We start from the raw sequence: 20,559 nt of genomic DNA, 5'->3' as shown, positions 1-20,559 counted from the left end.
ATATAGCCCATTAACCAGTCCAGCCTATACCAATACTTACTGCACCACATGACTAAGACAATAGAGTCAAAAATAATTGTATTGTTACAAATTAATTCTGAGCTCCTTAAATATTCATTCAAATAATAATTTACCCCATATACCTAATCAAATAAAATAAAACCAGCCAATAACCAATGAAAATCCATCTTACGATAATTTCCAACAATTAATGTAGAGTAAATTGTTTGCACGTCACTTCTTTTCGTTAAGAGCTTTATGCATGTTGGAAGTTGCCTCAGTGGTCATCAAAAAGGTGGTTCGATGAGATTCCTCATCATTGGCACTGTTTGTCAGCTTGGGGATTAGATTCGAACTAGTGACCGAACGAAGGACTTAGTTTACACCCCCTCGGCCCTTCCTCCAATCAACCCGTAGTCTTCTTCCTGATGAACAGTGCTGCACATGCAGACCCCGGTAAGAGACCACACATCGGGCCGGCCAGCGCCCATTTCTAGCCTCAACTACCAAGAGCTCTACTAATGTCGACTCATACTTCGCCAGGTCGATACCAGAGTCTCATCCCCTTTTGAGCGTTTCCTTTTCTCAGGGTAGCCTTTCATAAGCCGTATATCTAAAACTTCATTATGTAAACTAGCATGCAAGAATATTTCCAAAAGAGTAGACTATTTGATACTCAAAATGCTGCAATTCTTTGAGTCAAATGTAAGATATTTCTACAGGTGATAATTCAATTTGGCCCATCCATAAATCATCCTATTCATATATTGACAACTAGCTAGGGAAGGTACAGTACATATTTTATATCAAGTACCATTCTATTATACTGTTAAGTACAATACATCGATCTTACCTTATTTTGCCTTATCAATCTACAATTTACAATCTCAAATGCACTTCTTATTAGCCCTGATATTTAGCTCAATAAATTGTAAACACAATGCTCCATTTTATTGCATTATTCAACATCAAGTGCTCTATTTATCATAACTATAATCCATCCCTGGTCACTCTATATTACCAGGACGCATGCGAAGTTTCACCGAGCTGAAGGTTGTGTGCTAGAATATGCTGCATTTGTATATGCTGCATTCGAAGCAGAAGAAGACTTGCTGGATGTCGAAGCTTCTCCGCGAACTCTACTTGTGGCATCTATGAAGATAGGCCTTGTGGGCTGCTGAACAATCCCTCCTTTACTCAGCAGCATCACCACAACCTCGGACATGGTTGGCCTTGCAGCTACTGTGGACTGAGTGCACACTAGAGCTATCTCAATGACTCTCTTCACTTCTTCTGGCTCATATTCATTTGGATCCAAAGATGCATCCACCAACTCAAGCAACATGTCATTCTCATACAGTTGCCATGCCTGTCCAACCAATAGAAAACAGAACTGTAAACATCCATCCACCTAACAGAGAAAAAGTTTCACTACATTAAAATGTACATGGTTAATGTTAAAGCAGCACGTAGTTGTTTTGGGGAAGGGGAGTGATGTTGCCAATCCACCTATGACTCGAGACTAATTCTAAAATCAGTCTTGCTAGCAGCAATTGGCAGAGCTCAGAGGTTTGTAGTCAGGTAAATGAATCCATAAATAAGGCATATGTTCCTCTACATTAACATATTTTACCAAATGACAAGAAAATTTTTGAGGAATAGATTGAAAGAAAACAGAGAATATTTAGTTTTGTAAAGTGATACTGAAGTTGATAATCTCTCTCTGCACCATTTCTTGCTAGTAGATCTACCATAAAATTAGTACATGGATAAATCACAAAGGGTGATGCTCTGAATTAAGTGAACCACTGTGGACTAGTCTTGCCATTGGGAAAGAAGGCATTTTTCATGTCATTGTCAATAACAAGCACCAAAGAGTCAAATCAAAGGAGCTTCAAGGGCAAAAAAGACAATTATTCTACTTCCATCTTACTAAAGTCTAAACACACCTAAGGACTGGTTATAGCAAAAACATAATAATAGATATTGAGCTTTTCCTTAGATGAAGAGTAAGGAGTAGCATATCGAGTGACAGGGAACGACCAATGATTTTTTTTTTTCTAAGCTACATACTATTTATTTTGAAGAAAACAGCCACGTTATACTTGTGAGACCCTACAAAGCAAAAACATGAATATGGGATAACCATCCAACACAACATGGATAAATAGGTGATAGGTATGACCTGTCTTGAAAAAAATAAGAAACAATACTGTGGAGTATGGCACTAAGTATGCATTTGAAGAAGCAGAATTAATTGCGATGCGTTATCTTAGTAACATAGTCACACTTCATGTTATATACAATAACATTTAATTCACAAACTCCATCAGGTCATCATTGTTAAATCTATAGACCACAATACATACTCTATATAGTAAAATCAATATCACAAACTTTAAAATTAACTATCTATATCTAAAAAATTACATATTAAAAAAAAAAAGAATAAAGAAATAAAGCCCTTCAACAAAAGAAGTACCCTGAGTGCATCTAAGAAGTACATAGAGCTAATCCTAATTCTTATAAATAGGACAGCATTGGATACGGCAATGTCATGCAATATAAGTATCAGCGCTTTCATGAGTAAGACCTAATTGATTACTAAAATGTGATAGATTCATAGTTATCCAAGAATCTTTAAATTCTTTCACACTAAATACAGTGCTGACAAGGAAAAGGCAACACACATTCTACCATTTGTACTATGGAAAGTTTGAATAATTCAAAGTGTTACTTATTTTTCAAATTTGACATGCTTCCATCTAAGCTTTGCATTTAACTTATTGACTTTTAAAATCTATTTTGAAAGAATTCATGTGAAACTTAATCTTAAATGATTACATGTCTATATAGTAAAATCAATATCGTGAACTTTAAAATTAACTATCTATATCTGAAAAATTGCGTATTAAAAAAAGAAAGAATAAAGAAATCAAGCCCTTCAACCAAAAAAGTACCCTGAGTGCATCTAAGAAGTACATAGAGCTAATCCTAATTTTTGTAAATAGGATAGCATTGGATACGGCAATGTCATGCAATATACGTATCAGCGCTTTCATGAGTAAGACCTAATTGATTACTGAAATGTGATAGATTAATACTTATCAAAGAATCTTTAAATTCTTTCACACTAAATACAGTGCTGACAAGGAAAAGGCAATCCACATTCTACCATTTGTACTATGGAAAGTTTGAATAATTTGAAGTGTTACTTATTCTTCAAATTTGACATGCCTCCATCTAAGCTTTGCATTTAACTTATTGACTTTTAAAATCTATTTTGAAAGAATTCATGTGACACTTAATTTTAAATGATGAGGTTTCCAACTTGCCAAGTCGGTAAAGTCATTAGAGATTATAACCAATGACCATATGGGAATTCTATCTACACCAATGTAGCTGAGAAGAGAGAACCCCTTCCTTTGCTCAACAAGTGAAAAAGAAAAGAAGAAGAAGAAGAAAAAGAAGAAGAAACCCAGTCCTCCATGACAAAACCACTAGTCTTTTTTTTGAGGTTGAGAAAAAAAAAAACCACTTGTCATTGTCTAATTTTCGATAACAACAACAACCCCATATGACTGGAGAGCAAAGGTTTTGAAGAATAATTACCCATTCGAGAAGGTATTGGGTTACAGGTTCAAGGTTCACATCATTGCTCTTTCGACCACTTATTATTTCCAGGACAACAACGCCATAGCTGTATGTGTCGACTTTCTCAGATAGCTGTCCATGGATTGCATACTCAGGTGCTGTGTAACCCCTGATCAACAATATCACAAATTCTGAAAGCTGAAGATAAAAACCAACTAAAAGTAAAAGATGATGCGAGCTGGTAAATGATGGAAACATTGATGTGGATGAGTAAGATTTCTGACATACAAAGTTCCCGCAAATTTGGTGCTGAGATGACTGTGATCGCCAGGTAGAAGCCTTGCCAATCCAAAATCTGCAATCTTAGGCTGGAAATTGTCATCAAGCAGTATATTGCTCGACTTTATGTCACGATGAATGATGCAGACATGGAATTCCTGATGGAGATATGCTAATCCTCGTGCTATGCCGACAATTATATCAAATCGCTGTTTCCAGTTAAGAATTCCACGTCTGTCACCTGTCAAACAGATGGCACAACTGTCCTTAAACACAAGAAGAAATAATACAAAGAATCACCAGGTAAATATAACAATTCAGTACCATATAAGACTTTATCAAGGCTGCTATTTGCCATGTACTCGTAGACAAGCAGCAGTTCAGGGCCTTTGGTGGAACATCCAAGAAGACGAACTAGATTTCGATGATGAACATTGCTTATAAGCTTAACCTCACTCTGGAAATCTATGTGTACTTTTCTGGCATTAGCTATTGTGAGTTTCTTCACGGCGACCGCTTTACCGTTTTTCAACACACCCTGTACACAGAAAGGCTTGGTTAAAACGCATAACCTAGTTTGGTGATGAATGTCCAGATTTATGATTTATGAAAAAGAAATTATTCAATATATAACTCATTGATTTTTGACAAAAAAGAAGGTTTTTTTCGAGACTTTCTTTCTTTTATATAGGTAATATAATTTTCAGTTGCGCATTCTATAAAGATGGAAAATACCTTCGGTTCCTCTTAAGTGCACCTGACAAGTTGTTGGCCTAACTAAATATTATTACTGGCTTGGCAACTCAATGTTCAACCATGCAACATGTATCACAGCAATTGTCGTGAGTCATACGTTGATCCTTTTGCGAGTTGCAAGATAGGCTCTCTATATTTACACTATGAAAAATGTCATGAATCTACAAAAAAATGATGCCTTTATAACCATGCAGGGACATGTTTTCTTCACCAAGCTAGCATTTCAAATGCTTGTCATCTTACCTTGTATACTTCTCCAAAGCCACCTTCTCCCAATTTGTTTTCTTCACTGAAATTTTTTGTCGCAGCTTTAAGATCCGCATAACGATAATCCACCGGACCTCTTAGCTCAGTTGCCCCCAATATGTCTCCTTCAAAGCCCAATTACTCAATAAATCACCTGAATTCATGAATAAAGACTGCAGAAAAAGAAATCACCAGATCGGAATCCTCACCTCTCTCAATGTTCCCAGGCTTTTTGGATCGTCCAATACAAAGGAATGCGGCAATGGCCAGAAGCAACAGAAACCCAACTCCTCCAGCAATTCCTCCAATGATGGCCCCTTTCTTACTTGAATTCCCTGTAAATTTCCAAAGTCCCACCATTTTATATCCCCACCTTAGACAGACCAGGCTATCCATGTTTATACTGATAATAACGGACATTGTATTGTGACCATTATAACCATTGTATGAGAGCAACTATCATTATTATGATTGTTATCATTATTATTATTATTCACTGTTCATAGAATAAAATAATATAAGCCACCCAAATTCTTCCAAAAAGCTGTAGTCAGCTAAAAATGATTCTTCCATCGTGGAAAAGATTACAAAAAACAATACTAAAAGTAAATCAAAGAATATCGATTTTTATTATTATCATTTATTATTTTCTCATTTAACAGCTATTCTAACAGGTATTATCCAAACCTTGATGAATCCAGAACTGGAGAAATAGAAAAATGGTAGGCATATATCATCACATGGTTCAACAGGTCAGTGTGGTAGATACAAATGGTGCATGGGAATAATAGTAGCAGGGCCCCACGTACTATCTAGCCAATCATTGACTTCCATGTAAGTTAGGATTGATGAATTGAACAGTGGTATGATGGTCATTAGTAGCAGTATTTTTAGAAATAACAATGGCCATTTCTATACCTATCAAACGAAAAGAAGAGAGAAAACTCAATCTCTCTTCAAAATCTAGAAAAATTAAAAAGAAATTCGTAGAAAAATCATTTCTTTTTAATTATTCTTGGAAGTCATGAAAAAAGAAGGATTTTCCTCTTCAAAATTCTGAAAGAAAAAAGAAAGAAATTTGTAAAACTATCGGCTCTTCTATTTTTCGAAGTCATGTAAAAGAAGGAATTTTGTGCACATATTTCTTCCATGCACAAAAATGAAAACATAATTCCTTCATAATATTTTCTCCACACATAAATTAGATTTTTAATGGACTCTTCAAAAACAAAATCTGTTTGTAATATTTTCTGATCAAAAAGGAAATCTACTCGTAATATTTTCTTCATGCAAAATAAAGGAAAAGCCCATGAGTAAATTACCATGCAAAAAAAAAAAAATCACGCACAAGACAAAAAAGTAACAAAAATTAACAAAACCACAAGTACATTAGTGAAAGTAAAAAAATCAACAAAATCATAAGTAAATTGGCGCAAATATATATATATATATATATATATATATATAAGTAGGGAAAAAAAATACTATATTTAATTCTTTCATAATATTTCCTTCAAGAGTAAATTAGATTTTTAGTTGAACTCCTTAAAAAGAAAAATAGAATATTATTCAAAAGCACACAAAAAAAATTGTCAGAAAAACCATGAGTAAATTAGCATACCAAAAAAAAAAAAAATCATACACGAGTAAATTATATAAAAAAGGGAAGTCAAAAATTATATATTCTTTTATTATATATATTTATATTTATATAATATACACCTATTTATTCATTTATTAGTTATTTTTTGTATATCTTATAGCAAAAGTTAACTGCTCCAATATGCCCTCAAAAATACTATAAAAGGTCATCATTATGGAGATCGGGTCGTAAATTTGTATCTTTCACGCGAAGAAAAGATTCATGTGAATCCCAAAACGACCGTTTAAACTAAAGTTTTAAATCCTGTGGGATAGAATTATCCCATTTTTTCATGAAAAGGATGTGCCTCCATCGGGATAGGAGATGTCTCGAGATAATCCGATCAGAATACTTGAACGCTAGCAGGACTCATAGGATGGTATCCTATCCCGACATCCTATTCAGACCTGGATCCTTGGTTTAAACCCAGTTCAAGGCAGAAGTGCACAACGCCAGTAACTCAGTTTTAACAAAGTGAACGTTTTAAGCCCGATTTGAGCTCGGGGTGTTATTGTTGAGACTACGTGTCATCTAAAATATTTTTGTGCAAATAACAAAATCTCAAAGAGGTCACCTGATTTCAAGTAAGGGGCGAGATCGACCGTCTGATTGGCAGGGAAGAAGGCTTTATCCGAGTACCTCATAAAACAGCCCGCATCAATGGCCCTCCCCTCCGCATCAGGCGGACACCCCTTGAGATTCCCGTACGCCACCTGGAGGCAGTCGGCGCACCCGCTCTCGCTCACCGTCATCACGCACTGCGCCACCCCGTACACCCCGCCCTCCTCCGCCGCCGCGAAGTAATCCGCTATCCGCGGCACGGCGGTGCTCAGATCCAGGAGGAGCTCCTCCGCCGCGGAGGAGAAGGCGCCGCCGTCTACGGCGGTGCCGTTACCGCAGAGTTCCCGGTTCCCGGGTTGGGTGGTCTGGCCAAAGAAAGGGGAACTCTCGTAGCGGAGGAAGCAGCCGTCGAAGACGACACGGCCACCGTTGGCGGTGGAGCAGTTGCGGATTCTGAACTCGGCGATGGCAAGGCAGGCTGCGCAGTCGGCGGCGGAGAGGTAGTCGCGGCACTGGAAGAGGGCGTAAACGGGGTCGGAGGCGGAGGTTTGGACCGCGGTGGCGAAGCGGGAGGAGGAGGAGGCGGAGAGGTTGGCGCGGAGGTCGGCGAAGGTGGCGTTAAGGTTAGCAAAGAAGAGAGAAGGGGAGGAGACCTTGTACTGACTGCAGCCGAGGTCTAGGAGGTTGGCCTGGGGGTCACCGGTGACGGTACTCCATACGGCGACGAAGAGGAGGAGGAAGGCGGCGGAGGGCCGGCGTTGCATTGGAAACGAAGGAAAGAAGGAACTAATGTTTCCGGTTTGCCGGCCTCCGTATGGGTTCGAAACGGTGGGGAGCTTTTTATTTGTAGAGGCGGTCGGGAAGGCAATCTTTCGTAAGAAAGAAGGGTCCACCTTCCTTCTCGCGAATCCACCGTTGGATTGTACATCGCACAGATCTTAAAGTCAGATGAAGAAATTATGAACCAGGATCCTGTGTGCACTTGAAAGTGATGTGCATTTTTAGGTGGTCTCCATCAGAAAATAAACGGCTATCAAATAATATACATTCTTGTATGATACAAGCCAAGCGGTTGGTTTAATGGGATTGTTTGGATTTTAGTGCTTCAGAGGGCCCCGATTGCCGGCTGCGTGGTTGACTTCTTGCCAATCGGTTGCCACTGGAAAGGGTTTCTTTTTTTTTGGTAGGAAGGGTTTCTTTGGAACATGAAATTTGAATTTGATTAGAGACGATCAAAGACTTTGCAAGTCAATGCAGCGATAGTACTTCAAATAACTATATATATACAACTAAAATATTTAACATAATTGTATATATAAAATCTTTTACTAACATAATTCAGGTTGATATGTATGCTCCTTGATAATTTAATTAAGTTGTTGAGTTCGATCCCAAATATTAAGCTTGAACAATTTATTTAGAATTGAGTGATCTAAGAACTAATCCAATGATACATCCGTCGCATTAAAAATCGATGATTCTTAAATTCTTTACTAAGTTTCCATCAAATATTAATCTGCATGAATGAGGATGAGCAATTCATGTAACTATAGTATTGGAGTCCTCTTAAGTAGGGATGAAATAAGTATGAATAATATCCATTCGGATCTACTTTTATATCCGAATCAATCCGGATATGAATAGAGATCTGAGAATCTAACTAATATCCGTATTCGTATCTATATATATCAAAGAAAAATTGATATCAATATGGATAGATAACTATCCACTCCGTATCCAAATATCCGAATTTATCTGTGATCCTATATAATTTTATATAGCACTTATTATTTTTTAAAATATATATATAATTATATAAATATATTATTAATTTAATTTATTTTTTATTTAATAATATTTTTGATTATGTAGTTATAAAATTTAATTATCCAATCTATGTTCATAATTATCTATATTTTCAATATCCGAATTGTATTCGTATTCATTTAAAATAAATATGAATATAAATTTTTACATTCAAATAATATTTATATTTATATTTATATTTATTAAATAAAATAAATATAAATATGAATAATACTGATATCCAATCCAGTTTCAATCTTATCCTCGAGTCAAACTCGAGTAGGATGATAAACTTGCACAATATAAAATAATCCCACTCAGGCTTGAACAAATCAGTCATAACAACAATAGAGGAATGCGATAATTGTTTACCAGCAGCCACAATAAAATTCCTATGTGGTCCATAATGGTACAAGCTCCAGTCGCTTTGTCTCCTCCTTTTTGTCCCATCAAAATATATCTTTAATACCCTAAGAGGAGAAGCCACCCACTATTAGAGAACATTTAGTATGCTACCAAGCAGATTATGAAATGCCCAGTTCCTTGACTGAGCATAAAAGGACATAATGGAATTGTGAAAATTCTTGTGACATTCTTAATAGATCATTGATTAAAATGCTGTGAACGAAAGATTCTTTGATTTCTAGCAAATCAGAAGAACCAAGCTATAGATGCGTAGGTTGCTTTAATACCTTTCCCCACTTCAACTTAGTCAAAAAGAATACAAAAGCTCATAATGATGCAGGCATAAAATCTAGTATATGCCAACAGTTACTTGCAAAAGAACATTTATGACATGCTGTGGATGTTCAATAAATTGAGGATTGAGATCACAATATAAATTCTAATTAGAACGAACATCTATATCATGAAGTAGAGTTTCGAATGGCAACTTTAACCAAGCTAGTTTCCACCAGAAAAAACTCATCCGCATTGGTGCCATCAATTTCCATATCCACTAGAATTGGGCATCAACTGGGGCCATTTCACGATGGTTAACGAGCTAGCACATTTCATTTGAAGAAGGATTAGAAGATTCGGAAGAGTTCCACATAACTGATCATATTAATTTCTTCTCTTTTTTTTTAAATACAATGAGAGGTCATAAGACCTCATGAAAGAAAGAAAAATACACAAATTAGTATCTAATAAATCGAATACAAATAGCATCTATTAGAACAAGAAATCTGATGTAATGGGATAACCGAGCTAAAGAATTGAAATCCAAATTACCATGCGAGCTAGTAGGATAATCCGCTGGTTCGTCATTACCGGATCAAAATAATAGGCTAACCAATGCAAAAATCCCATTCCTTTTCATAAGTAATAAATTTAGCCACTTTCATATTTGATAAATCATCATGCGCATTTAAGAAAGCTGGCCAATATCATCATCCAAGATTTCATATATTCAATTAAGTTTATACCACGCCTACATATTTTTGAAAATGATTATGCACCTTAGATCCAAACCTACATATTTTATTCCATATATCATAAGCCTTCCTTGGCTTTATATGGTGCAATTAAGATCCAACGAATTTGTACTTAGTATACACTATTTCTGACCATAAAGAATATGTTTTCAATACCACTTGGATAGCCAATTTGCAAAGCAAAGCATGTTGTTTGGTCTGAAGTATATATAAACCATGTCCTTTTACTTTTAGGCTGGCATATGGTTTCTCAAGAGAGTAGAGGAAGGCTTTTTCTATCAAGTTGATGTCCCCACTAAAAGGTTCTAAACTTATTTTCAAGAGTTTTTAATGAAGATAAACGCATAACCATAGAAGATATAATATAAATGGGGATAAAAGAAAACACTGCATTTGAAAGGATTGTCCTGCATGCTAGAGATAGAACCCTTCACTTCTATCTGGCCAATTTGCTAGAGCAAGCTGGCTATAACACCATCATTAAATTTGTACCAAGTGACTTGAAGATTGCACTAGTTTGAAAATCCATTGCTTAGCTCCATAGGATGGTGAAGATAAATTTTAAAAGTGTTTGCATCCTCTTTGTTGAACTTCCTCTCATTCCGGTTTTTCTTTACAGAAATAAAACATTATCATGCAAATTATCCGGTACATTTTGAAGTGCAAAATAGAGAACTATTGCTGGTACACATCCTATACAAATAGAGTAACATGTGCTGCCGACAATGTTAGGACCACTTCTTAAAATACATGCGTGAGACATTGACTTCTAGAAAAGATTTTTTTTTCTTTTTTTTTTTTTATTTTGAAAAGTTAACTAACTTGTGGTGATAATACTAATTTAGAACAACAAACAATGAAAGATTGGAACCAATAACGAGACTTTGGCATAAAAGAATGATCCCCCTTCCTTCATGCCAATTCACCAATAGATCATCAATCGATCACTTTGAAATTTATGTAAATGGATGAACTGCAGAGTTTGGATTATTTTGAGATTTATGTGATGGACGGTCGAACAGTGGATTCGCATAAAAGGTACAGCTTCAGTTCTAAAAAAAATAGAAACTTCTCTTTCAGAGGGACCATCAACCCATAGCTAGCTGTTTATTGGAGTTTTTCATTTATTCATAATTTTTATTAATTTATGCTTAATCATGACACATTAGGAATCATGACTCCGTAAATTTGCAATGACGCGAAACGGATCTTATCTACCGGACACTATTCCTCTTACCATATACTATGGATATATATATTCCTTTTTTGGTAAGACTTACTATATACTATATGAGCGACAATGGAAAGCCAACGAACGACTTGTCGTTTTAGTCGCATTAAATGCAAAGTAGAGACTTTTGGGTTGACGAAGGCACATTGTTCATCTCGATGCTGACGAGATAACCGTGCGTATTCTGCAGCCATACCGTGCGTCCTCTTTTTTGACACTTGACTATCGAGCTAAAATCCACTATAGCGTTCAACGATCTCACGTGTTGATAAGAGAGGCCGGTAAACTACGATTTTTTGGTTTGAATTCGTTCAACAATAGTGTTGCTTTTTATTGCGGCCAATCGCCTCGCCGTTCGATCATCAAAAAATATATACCTGTAAAAATGAGAAGTTCATATTGATCGAAGACGATTTCGATAGAGACCCTCCGACGATCAAATCAGAGAGGTGACTGGGCAACAATGAAATAAAGGCAGAGAGCTCAATCGAGAGAGGAAGGGAGAGAGGAGCGAGCCTGTGATTTTGGAGTCGAGAAATGGACTGATCCCTTGCACTGTTGCCTTCTCCGATTTATATAGTGGAGCACGGTATGGCGCCGTCATTAATGGCGCGGACAATTGAGGAACTGTCAACTCACTATAGATTGTCAGAGTCGCCGTGAAAGTGTCACGTCGCCGTGGGACTGTCAAATCACCAGGGTTGACAACGCCCTCGGCGAGACAATGCCCCTAGAAGTCCGTGCCGCATGTTGCTGTCAGGACAGACAAACCCTGGCGGCTGTACGGCGATTGGAGGAGCCGACCGACCCTAGGTCGGTGGCCAGCTGAGTGGCGTCGGGCCCCTCCGTTGGTCGGCGAGCCTTGCGTGAGTCAGCCATCAGACTTCTAGGTTCAGTCGGTCGGGAAAAGCATGCCCGGCCGACACATCCTCAGTCGGTTGTAGGCCGTTAATTGGCCAGTGATGGCGCCCGTCGGTCGGTCCCTCTGTCGGTCGGTCGGTCGGTCCCTCCGTCCGTCGGTCGGTCGGTCGGTCGGTGGGTATTCCCCAACAGTTGCCCCCCTCCACTCCTGAGTCAGACGGTGAGCTGGCCGATGTTTTTATTTGGGCAGCAACCCTAGGCGAACAGGAGTGGATTCGTCGTATGCAAAAATCCGACCGTACCGCCGGTTGATACGGTGTCAGACGTCTCATAAATGCCGAGCGATTTGCTGGCGTCAGACGTCTAGTCGGTGTCAGATGTCACATCTTGTCATCGTCAGACGCCACGTCGGCGTCAGGAGTTCGGGTGCCGGACGATTCGGTGTCAGACGATCGGATATCCGGCGCCTTTTGGGAAACGCAGACCGTCGTGGTGCGCTGTCAGGCATCCCATCGGGAACGCGAATCGGCGCAGGCACTTTAATGCGGAACCGCGGCCCCGCTTGCCACGTGTCGGAGGTGGTTGGGCCGCGCCCCCTGCATTTAATGGGGGCGGTGCGGCCGCCCAGGGATGGGGCGCACCGAATCATCAGGCCACCTGAAGCCGCCACATGTCGCACATCCGTGAGGCTTCGGTCGACGCGGAGACATCTCGGCCGTCGGACGGCCCTATATATATAGGACCATCCGGACCCAGGCCCCATTGTTGACATTTTGCTGCAGAAACTCTGTCCGGACGATTTCTCAGTCGTCGTGGGCAGAGCCTTTCCTCCTGCTTCCGGAAGGGTTCGGTGCCGGTTCGTGGTCTTCCCCTCCTCTTCTTCTTCCTCTTCGCTTCTTCCTCTTCTTGTTCGGTTTCGGTGCAATGGCCGGAAATCCGACTCGGGGAGCTCGGTCGGGAAATCCGACTAACGACTCCCGGTCGACTCCGGAAGTTGAGGTTTCCTCGCTTTCGGGGCCGAACGTTGAACGGCTTCGGAAGCAGTATTGCATCCCGGAGCAGTTTCAACTCTCCACCCCAGGGGCCGGCGGTCGGGTTAACAGCCCTCCCCTCGGCCAACTGGCGTTGTATGTCGAAGACCTTCGCGTGGGTCTTCGGCTCCCGATTCCGGAGTTTGTCCGGAATTTGTTGAATTATTACGGACTCTGTCCGGCGCAACTGGCGCCGAACTCCGTCCGTCTCATAATTAGCTTTGCGCTGTTGTGTCAGCTCTTGCCGACCAACCCTCGTATTTCGCTCTTTCGGGCCTTCTTTGTGCTCCGACCCCACCCTAAAGCCCGAGGGTGGTGGCTCTTCAACCCCCGGAAGGGCCTTTCCTTCATCACTGGTCTTCCATCGTCCATCCATGGGTGGAAGAACCAGTTTTTCTTTGTATCATCTTCATCTTCTTGGGGCTTTCCTTCCCACTGGGGCGTGCCCCGAACCGAAGCCAATGACAACAGCCGGGTGGAGGCGGACGACCGGGAGGACTTCCACCGACTCAAAGATATGTCGGTCCTGAAGCAGAGGGAGCTTGTTACCGAACAAGCTCTCTATGACGCCGGCTTGAGCTTGGTCCCCCGACTAGGTATCGCCCGATCCCCTGGTCTTCTTTCCATTCGGTCCTTGGTCCGGTTCTTTGATTAACACTTTTGTCGGTATCGCAGGGACACCTCCAAGAATGCGGCCGTCCGACGCCGAGATTCGGCAATTCGCATCAAGGAAGAGGCCGGCATCGGGGGCAGGACCTTCGCGTCCTCCGAAGAAGCCTGCTCCCGTGGCGCCGACCGTCGAAGCGTCGGTGACCGACCAATCGGAGCCCGTCATAGCGCTCGCGGCTCCGGCAGTGCCTGCGGAGGAGAGGCCGGTGGAAGGAGCGGCCGAAGGAACATCGGCTGCCTCACCGTCGGCGGTGGAGCCGGATGGCGTTCGGGAAATCGAACATCATCCGGCGGCGTCTGTGGCCGCAACGGGGGGTGCTGATTCGACCTCGAGCATCCCCTCGCTGCCGGTCCCGTCGGTCGGGGCGGCCGATCGAGGGAAGGCCCCGATGAACCCCGCGGACGAAATAAGGTCGGGGAGCCAGACTGCGCCGCCAAGCGCACAGTTCTCCGAAGGGGCATCGGCGTTGGCCGACCACAACTTGGCGAGGAGGTTGTGCCAGGGGATCCTCCTCCCGGCCGATGTGGAGTCGTTGAGGTCCCGGCAAGTGACCGAGATGCTGTCCAAGTTCTACCCGACCATGGTCGAGGTAAGCCTTGTTTCGCCTTCTTTTTCCTTAGAATTTTTCTAACTATGTGTTTCTAACGAAACACTTGCGTCGGCAGCTGGTCTACACCATGTCGGAGCTTGAAGCCGGTTACCGGAGGTTTGGGGCCGTCCGGGCGGCTTGGAAGGAGAGGTTGGCGACGGTCGAAGCCGACCGAACGATGTTGGTCGACCACCTTAAGCAGTCGGCCGACCGGGAGGCTAAGTTGGTAGACGAAGTCTCCCGGCTCGGGTCCGAGCTAAGGTCGGCCAAGAAGGAGGCCAGACACAAGGGCCGAGCCGTGCATCGTCTGCGGCACGAGCGGGATGGCGTTGCCGCCGAACTCCAAGGCGAGCGCGAGCAGCTTTGGGTCAGCTTGGAGAACCTTGCCAAAGCTGAGGAGGACTTGTCGGTCGCCCAGGCCGACGCCGACATAGCGAGGGTGGAGGCGGAGTCGGCGAAGGACTCGCTCGGCCAGGCGGAAGAAGAGGCAAGGTCGGCGAGGGAGTCGGCCAGTCGGGCGGTGGAGGACTTCCGGGCCTCCGACCAGTACCGGGAGGAGATGCTCGAGTCGGGCTTCGCCTCGTACCGGGTGGGGTACGAGGACGGTCGGGATGCGGTCCAGGCCTTGTACCCGAAGCTGGACCTCAGCAGCATCGTCCCACCGGGGGTCGAGGAGCAAGCCACCGAGGAGATGGCCGACCAGCCATCGGGAGGCGTCGTCGTGGCAGAGGAAGCCGTCCCGGAGCGAGTGGCGCCGACTGCCAGCCGCCGCCGATCGAAGGTCCTGCTTCGGCCGTCGACCCAGCGCCGATCGTGGTCGACACACCGGTCATCCCCGATCTTCCGTCGGTCCAAGAGATCGACTCAGAAGGATGATCGGGCCTTGCCGACTTTTGTTTCCTTTGTCTTTTTTCTTTTTGGAATACTCGTAATCGGACTTCGACCCGACTTTGTAAACATTCTTTGAACTTTGAATGAAAGCTTCTTTCACTTTATCCTTCGTCTGTTTCTTTCATGTGTGTTGCTGAATGTCTTCGTGAGTCGCTAACTTATGTAAGTCGCTAACCCCCATAGGTCGGTTAGGACGTTCGGCAACTCGTGCCGCCACGAAGGTAGAGTAGGTCCCGACTTTGGATCGGCCTCTGGTAGTCAAGGTTGTCAGTCGGGCACGTCCGTTGAGTCGGGAGCCGACCGACCGTGACAAAGGTTCGGTAGTCGGGTCCCCTCTGACGCGTTCAGTCGAATGTCTTCCGACGCATTCTGTCGAGGGAGCACCGATAAGTCAGACCCCGATACTCTTGTGTCGGGTATCCGTACTGCGCCTCACGATATGCGGTGGTAAGCCGGATATCTTCCGACCGGCCGTAGCCTGGTCGGTGAATCATGAATACGACTGAGGTCGTATTGTGCGATAGACGGTGGTAAGCCGAATATCCCTCGACCGGCCATAGCTCGGTCGGGAGTCGCGACGTCGGTCACGTAGGCATTTCGCCTTTCTTTGGTCGGGGCTTGACCGGCATGTCAGCCGGTGGTATGGCCCGAAAGTTCGACCGTAGAAGGAGTGTCAACTCCCGTTAGTACAGATGCACCGGTCCTTGTAAGGGTCCGATGTGTCGTCGAAGGTCGAAGGAGTGCAACTCCCGTTGACATGGATACATCGGTCCTGGTAAGGGTCCGATTCATCGTCGGTCGTCGAAGGAGTGTCAACTCCCATTCATATGGGTGCACCGGTCCTTGTGAGAGTCCGATGCGTTACCGACGATAAGGTCGTCGGTTTCAGGTGGGTACCAAGTCCAAGTCGGCATGTCGGGGGTTGGGCTTGGTGAGCTCCGTTCGTTAGTCGAAGAGTTAAAACTCCGAGATTTCAAACCGAGTTTGTATTTCGACTGAACAATTACAAAGTTCATCGGTAATACAACTTCAAGTTGTCGGCGTTCCAAGTTCGGAGAATGGGTTTCGTTTCAAGGGTCTCCAGTCGGTAGGCCCTCGGACCATAAGTGTCTGCTACCTTGTAGGGCCCTTCCCAGTTTGGAGCCAACTTTCCTTGGTCCAGAGGCTTCGAGACCTCTGCCTTCCTTAGGACTAAGTCACCAGCCCTGAAAAGCCTCGGTCGGATCTTGGCGTTGTAATACCGAGTGACCTTCTGTCGGTACTAAGCCATGCGAATTTGAGCCTCGTCTCGCAGTTCGGGGAGGAGGTCTAGGTCGGCCCTCCGACTCTCGGAGTTGTCTGGCTCTCGATACCGCTCGACTCTTGAAGACGGCAGTCCAATCTCGAGCGGGATCATCGCCTCCGTCCCGTAGGCTAAGTTGAAAGGCGACTCCCCGATCGGAATGCGGGGGGTCGTTCGGTAAGCCCACAGAACGGAGCCTAGCTCGTCAACCCAGAGGCCTTTGGCTTCGTTTAGTCGGGTCTTGAGTCCGTGGAGCAAGGTCCGGTTGGTCACCTCGACTTCGCCGTTGGACTGTGGGTGCCCGACTGAAGTCAGTCGGTGCGTGATGTGGAACCTGGCGCAGAAGTCCTTGAAGTCTTGGTTGTCGAATTGCCGTCCATTGTCGGTGATGATCGTATGCGGCAACCCGAACCTGAAGATGATGGACTTTTGGATGAAGTCCTCCATCTTCCGCTCGGTGATCTGCGCCAGGGGCTCGGCCTCCACTCATTTGGTGAAGTAGTCGATGGCGACAACTATGAACCTTCTTTGACCCGACGCTGGGGGAAAAGGGCCGAGAATATCGACCCCCCACTGAGCGAAGGGCCATGGAGCAACAATGGGAGCAATTTGACTGGCCGGTTGGTGTTGAATGTTGGCGTACTTTTGACAAGGTTCGCACCTTCGGACCAACTCGGCCGCGTCCTTCCTCATGGTAGGCCAGTAGTAGCCCTGTCGCAGGACTTTGTAAGCCAGGAACTTGCCCCCCAAGTGATTCCCGCAAATTCCTTCGTGAACCTCTCGGAGAGCGTAGTCGCCGTCGGTCGGTCCCAAGCACCTAAGCAAGGGGAGGGAGAACGACCTCTTGTAGAGTCGGCCGTCCATGATTACATATTGTGAGGTCGACCATCGGAGTCGCTTGGCCTCCGTGGGATCCTCGGGGCCGATCCCGTCGGTCAGATACCGAACGATCGGGTCCATCCAGCTTGGTTCGGCCGTCAGCTACTGTACTTCTTCGATCCGATCGACGCTCGGCTGCTCGAGGGTCTCCACGAACGTCCGACCCAAAGAATCGAAGGCCGAAGTCGCCAGTCTGGAGAGTGGGTCGGCACGGGCGTTCTCCGATCTAGGGATGTGAGAAATTTCAAAATACCTGAGGCGTGCCACGAGGACCTTCACTTTCTGAAGGTATTTAACCATGGTCGGATCTCGCACCTCGAATTCGCCCTTAACCTGCCCCACGATCAGCTGAGAGTCGGAGAATGCCCGGAGGCTGTCGACGCCCAGTTCCCTCGCCATCCTCAAGCCAGCGAGGAGTGCCTCGTACTCGGCTTGGTTGTTGGAGGCTTTGAAGTCGAATCGGAGGGCGTACTCGGTGACCACCTCATCCGAATTCGTGAGCAGGAGCCCAGCCCCACTCCCCTGAGCGTTTAAAGCTCCGTCGATGTGCAGTACCCAGGTGGAGACCGGGTCTGGCTCGGAGACCGCGTCTCATCCCGGATCTTCAGCTCCCGACCCTTGGTCGGTTGTCGGGCACTCGACGATGAAGTCGGCCAAGACCTGAGCCTTCAAGGCAGACCGCGGTCGGTACTGAATGTCGAACTCGCTGAGCTTCATCGCCCACTTTGCCAGTCGTCCAGATGTGTCCGGTCGGCGCAATATCGCCCTCAGGGGCTGGTCGGTGAGCACCACTATGGCATGAGCTTGGAAGTATGGACGGAGTCGTTGTGCGGAGACGGTCAGGATGAAGATCATCTTTTTCGTCTCCGAATATCTGGCTTCGGCGACGTGAAGCACCTTGCTGATGTAGTAGATAGGCTGATGGGTTCGGTTCTCATTTTCTCGGACAAGGACCGAACTGATCGCCTCGGAAGATGTGGCCAAATAGAGATACAAGGTTTCCCCGACCTGCGGCTTTACGAGCAGCGATGGGGAAGTCAAGTACTTCTTCAGGTCTTCGAAGACCCGTTGGCATTCATCCGACCAAGAAAAACCATTTGCGTGGTGCAAAGTTTTGAAAAACGGGAGGCACCTTTCAGCTGATCGAGAAATGAATCGGCTGAGAGCGACGATTTTTTCGTTCAGCTGTTGGACCTCCTTCTTGGTGTTCGGATGACGCATGTCGAGGATTGCCTTTATTTTCTCAGGGTTGGCCTCAATCCCTCTCTGAGAAACGAGGAATCCGAGAAATTTCCCTAAGGTCACCCCAAAAGCGCACTTGGTCGGGTTGAGCTTCATTCGGTGTTGTCGAAGGGTGCGGAAGGTTTTCTCGAGATCCCGAACATGATCCGGCATCTGCGCGCTCTTCACCAGCATGTCGTCCACGTATGCCTCCATGTTGCGCCCGATCTGGTCTTTAAAGACCTTATTGATAAGTCGCTGGTAGGTGACGCCGGCGTTCTTCAGTCCGAAGGGCATCACCCGGTAACAGTAGAGGCCCTTGGGAGTCACGAAAGCGGTATGCTCCTCGTCTTCAGGCGCCATCCGGATCTGGTTGTATCCGACGAAGGCGTCCATGAAGCTGAGCAGTCGAAATTCGGACGTCGCGTCCACCAGCTGGTCGATCTTGGAAAGTGAAAAGCTGTCTTTCAGGCAAGCTCGATTGAGGTCGGTATAGTCGATGCAGATCCTCCACTTCCCGTTGGCTTTTTTGACTATGACAACATTGGCGAGCCAATCGGGATACGTGGATTCTCGGATGAAGCCCGCTTCGAGTAGCTTGTCCACTTCTTCGTCGATGGCCCTCTGCCTCTCTGGAGCGAAAGACCTTTTCTTCTGCCTCACCGGCCTCATCGTCGGATCGATGTTGAGTCGGTGGGTTATTGTTTCTGGGGGGATGCCCGACATATCTGCTGCCGACCAAGCAAATATGTCGGCATTGGCCTTCAGCAGCTCCGTCAGTCGTCGTCGCTCGGGGTCGGGCAGTTGAGACCCGACCCAAACTCTCCGATCCGGATTTTCTGCTATCGGGATCGCCACGAGCTGCTCGACCGGCGAACCTCGCTCTTCCTCCTCCCGTTGGTCCAACTTGTCGATTGTCAAGGAGCCCTTCGACTCATCGCTTTGAGCGGAGATCTGGAAGCACCGTCGGGCGAGCTGTTGATCCCTGCGCATCTCTCCGATTCCATTTTTTATCAGGAATCGAACGAGGAGATGGTACGTCGAGACGATCGCTTTGAGGGCGTTCAGTCCGGGTCGTCCAAGGATGGCGTTGTAGGTCGAAGGAACTTGGACGACCGCAAAAGTTAAGTGGACTGTGCTTTGCCGTGGTTCGGTGCCGGCCGTCACGGACAGGGTAATTTCTCCCTCTGTCGTGACGGCTTCTCCGGCAAAGCCGATCAAGGGCATGGAGACCCTCTTAAGTCGGTCGGTTGACAGTCGCATCCGGGAGAAGGTCGAGTAAAACAAAATATTTGTCGAACTTCCATTATCAACAAAAATTTTTTTTACATCATAATTTGCTATTGTTGCTGACACAACAACGGCATCGTCATGGAGAGTTTGGATGCCCCGAACGTCTTCCTCCATAAAAGTGATCACGTCGTCCGGGCGTAGCTTTTTCGTTGGCTCCCCTCCCGCAGACGTCTCCGGGCCCAGCCGCTTGGAGATCATGTTGATGACTCCGACCGTCGGCTGATTAGTCGCCGCTTCTTCAGTCGGCTGAGGTCGTCGATCGGCAACGGGTTGGGTCGACGGACCCTTCCA

At 45.1% G+C, this 20,559-nt stretch overlaps 1 protein-coding gene across 1 annotated transcript; it reads right to left on the bottom strand.

Moving 5' to 3' along the window:
* Positions 1-715: 715 nt before the first annotated feature.
* On the bottom strand, positions 716-7,904 carry LOC105037335 (cysteine-rich receptor-like protein kinase 2). The gene is made up of 7 exons (XM_073250176.1): positions 7,092-7,904; positions 5,085-5,210; positions 4,873-5,000; positions 4,198-4,411; positions 3,883-4,114; positions 3,613-3,763; positions 716-1,369 (listed from the first exon to the last, which is right to left on the bottom strand). The coding sequence occupies exons 1-7, from the start codon at positions 7,840-7,842 to the stop codon at positions 1,040-1,042; spliced, it is 1,932 nt and encodes a 643-aa protein (XP_073106277.1). The 5' UTR covers positions 7,843-7,904; the 3' UTR covers positions 716-1,039.
* Positions 7,905-20,559: the final 12,655 nt, after the last annotated feature.

This window comes from Elaeis guineensis, chromosome 16 (genome assembly GCF_000442705.2).
Source record: "Elaeis guineensis isolate ETL-2024a chromosome 16, EG11, whole genome shotgun sequence".
NCBI lineage: Eukaryota > Viridiplantae > Streptophyta > Magnoliopsida > Arecales > Arecaceae > Elaeis > Elaeis guineensis.
Note: the sequence above shows the minus strand (reverse complement) of the source record. Positions and strands in the feature narration are given on the sequence as shown.

What these genes read in the sequence shown, in the direction of transcription:
- LOC105037335 (XM_073250176.1), bottom strand. Translation starts at nt 7,842, where the DNA reads ATGCAACGCCGGCCCTCCGCCGCCTTCCTCCTCCTCTTCGTCGCCGTA. An exon ending in CCTTGATAAAGTCTTATATG is followed by an intron (nt 4,115 to 4,197) that starts GTACTGAATTGT and finishes TCTGTTTGACAG; the next exon opens with GTGACAGACGTGGAATTCTT. An exon ending in CCCAATACCTTCTCGAATGG is followed by an intron (nt 1,370 to 3,612) that starts GTAATTATTCTT and finishes TTGGTTGGACAG; the next exon opens with GCATGGCAACTGTATGAGAA.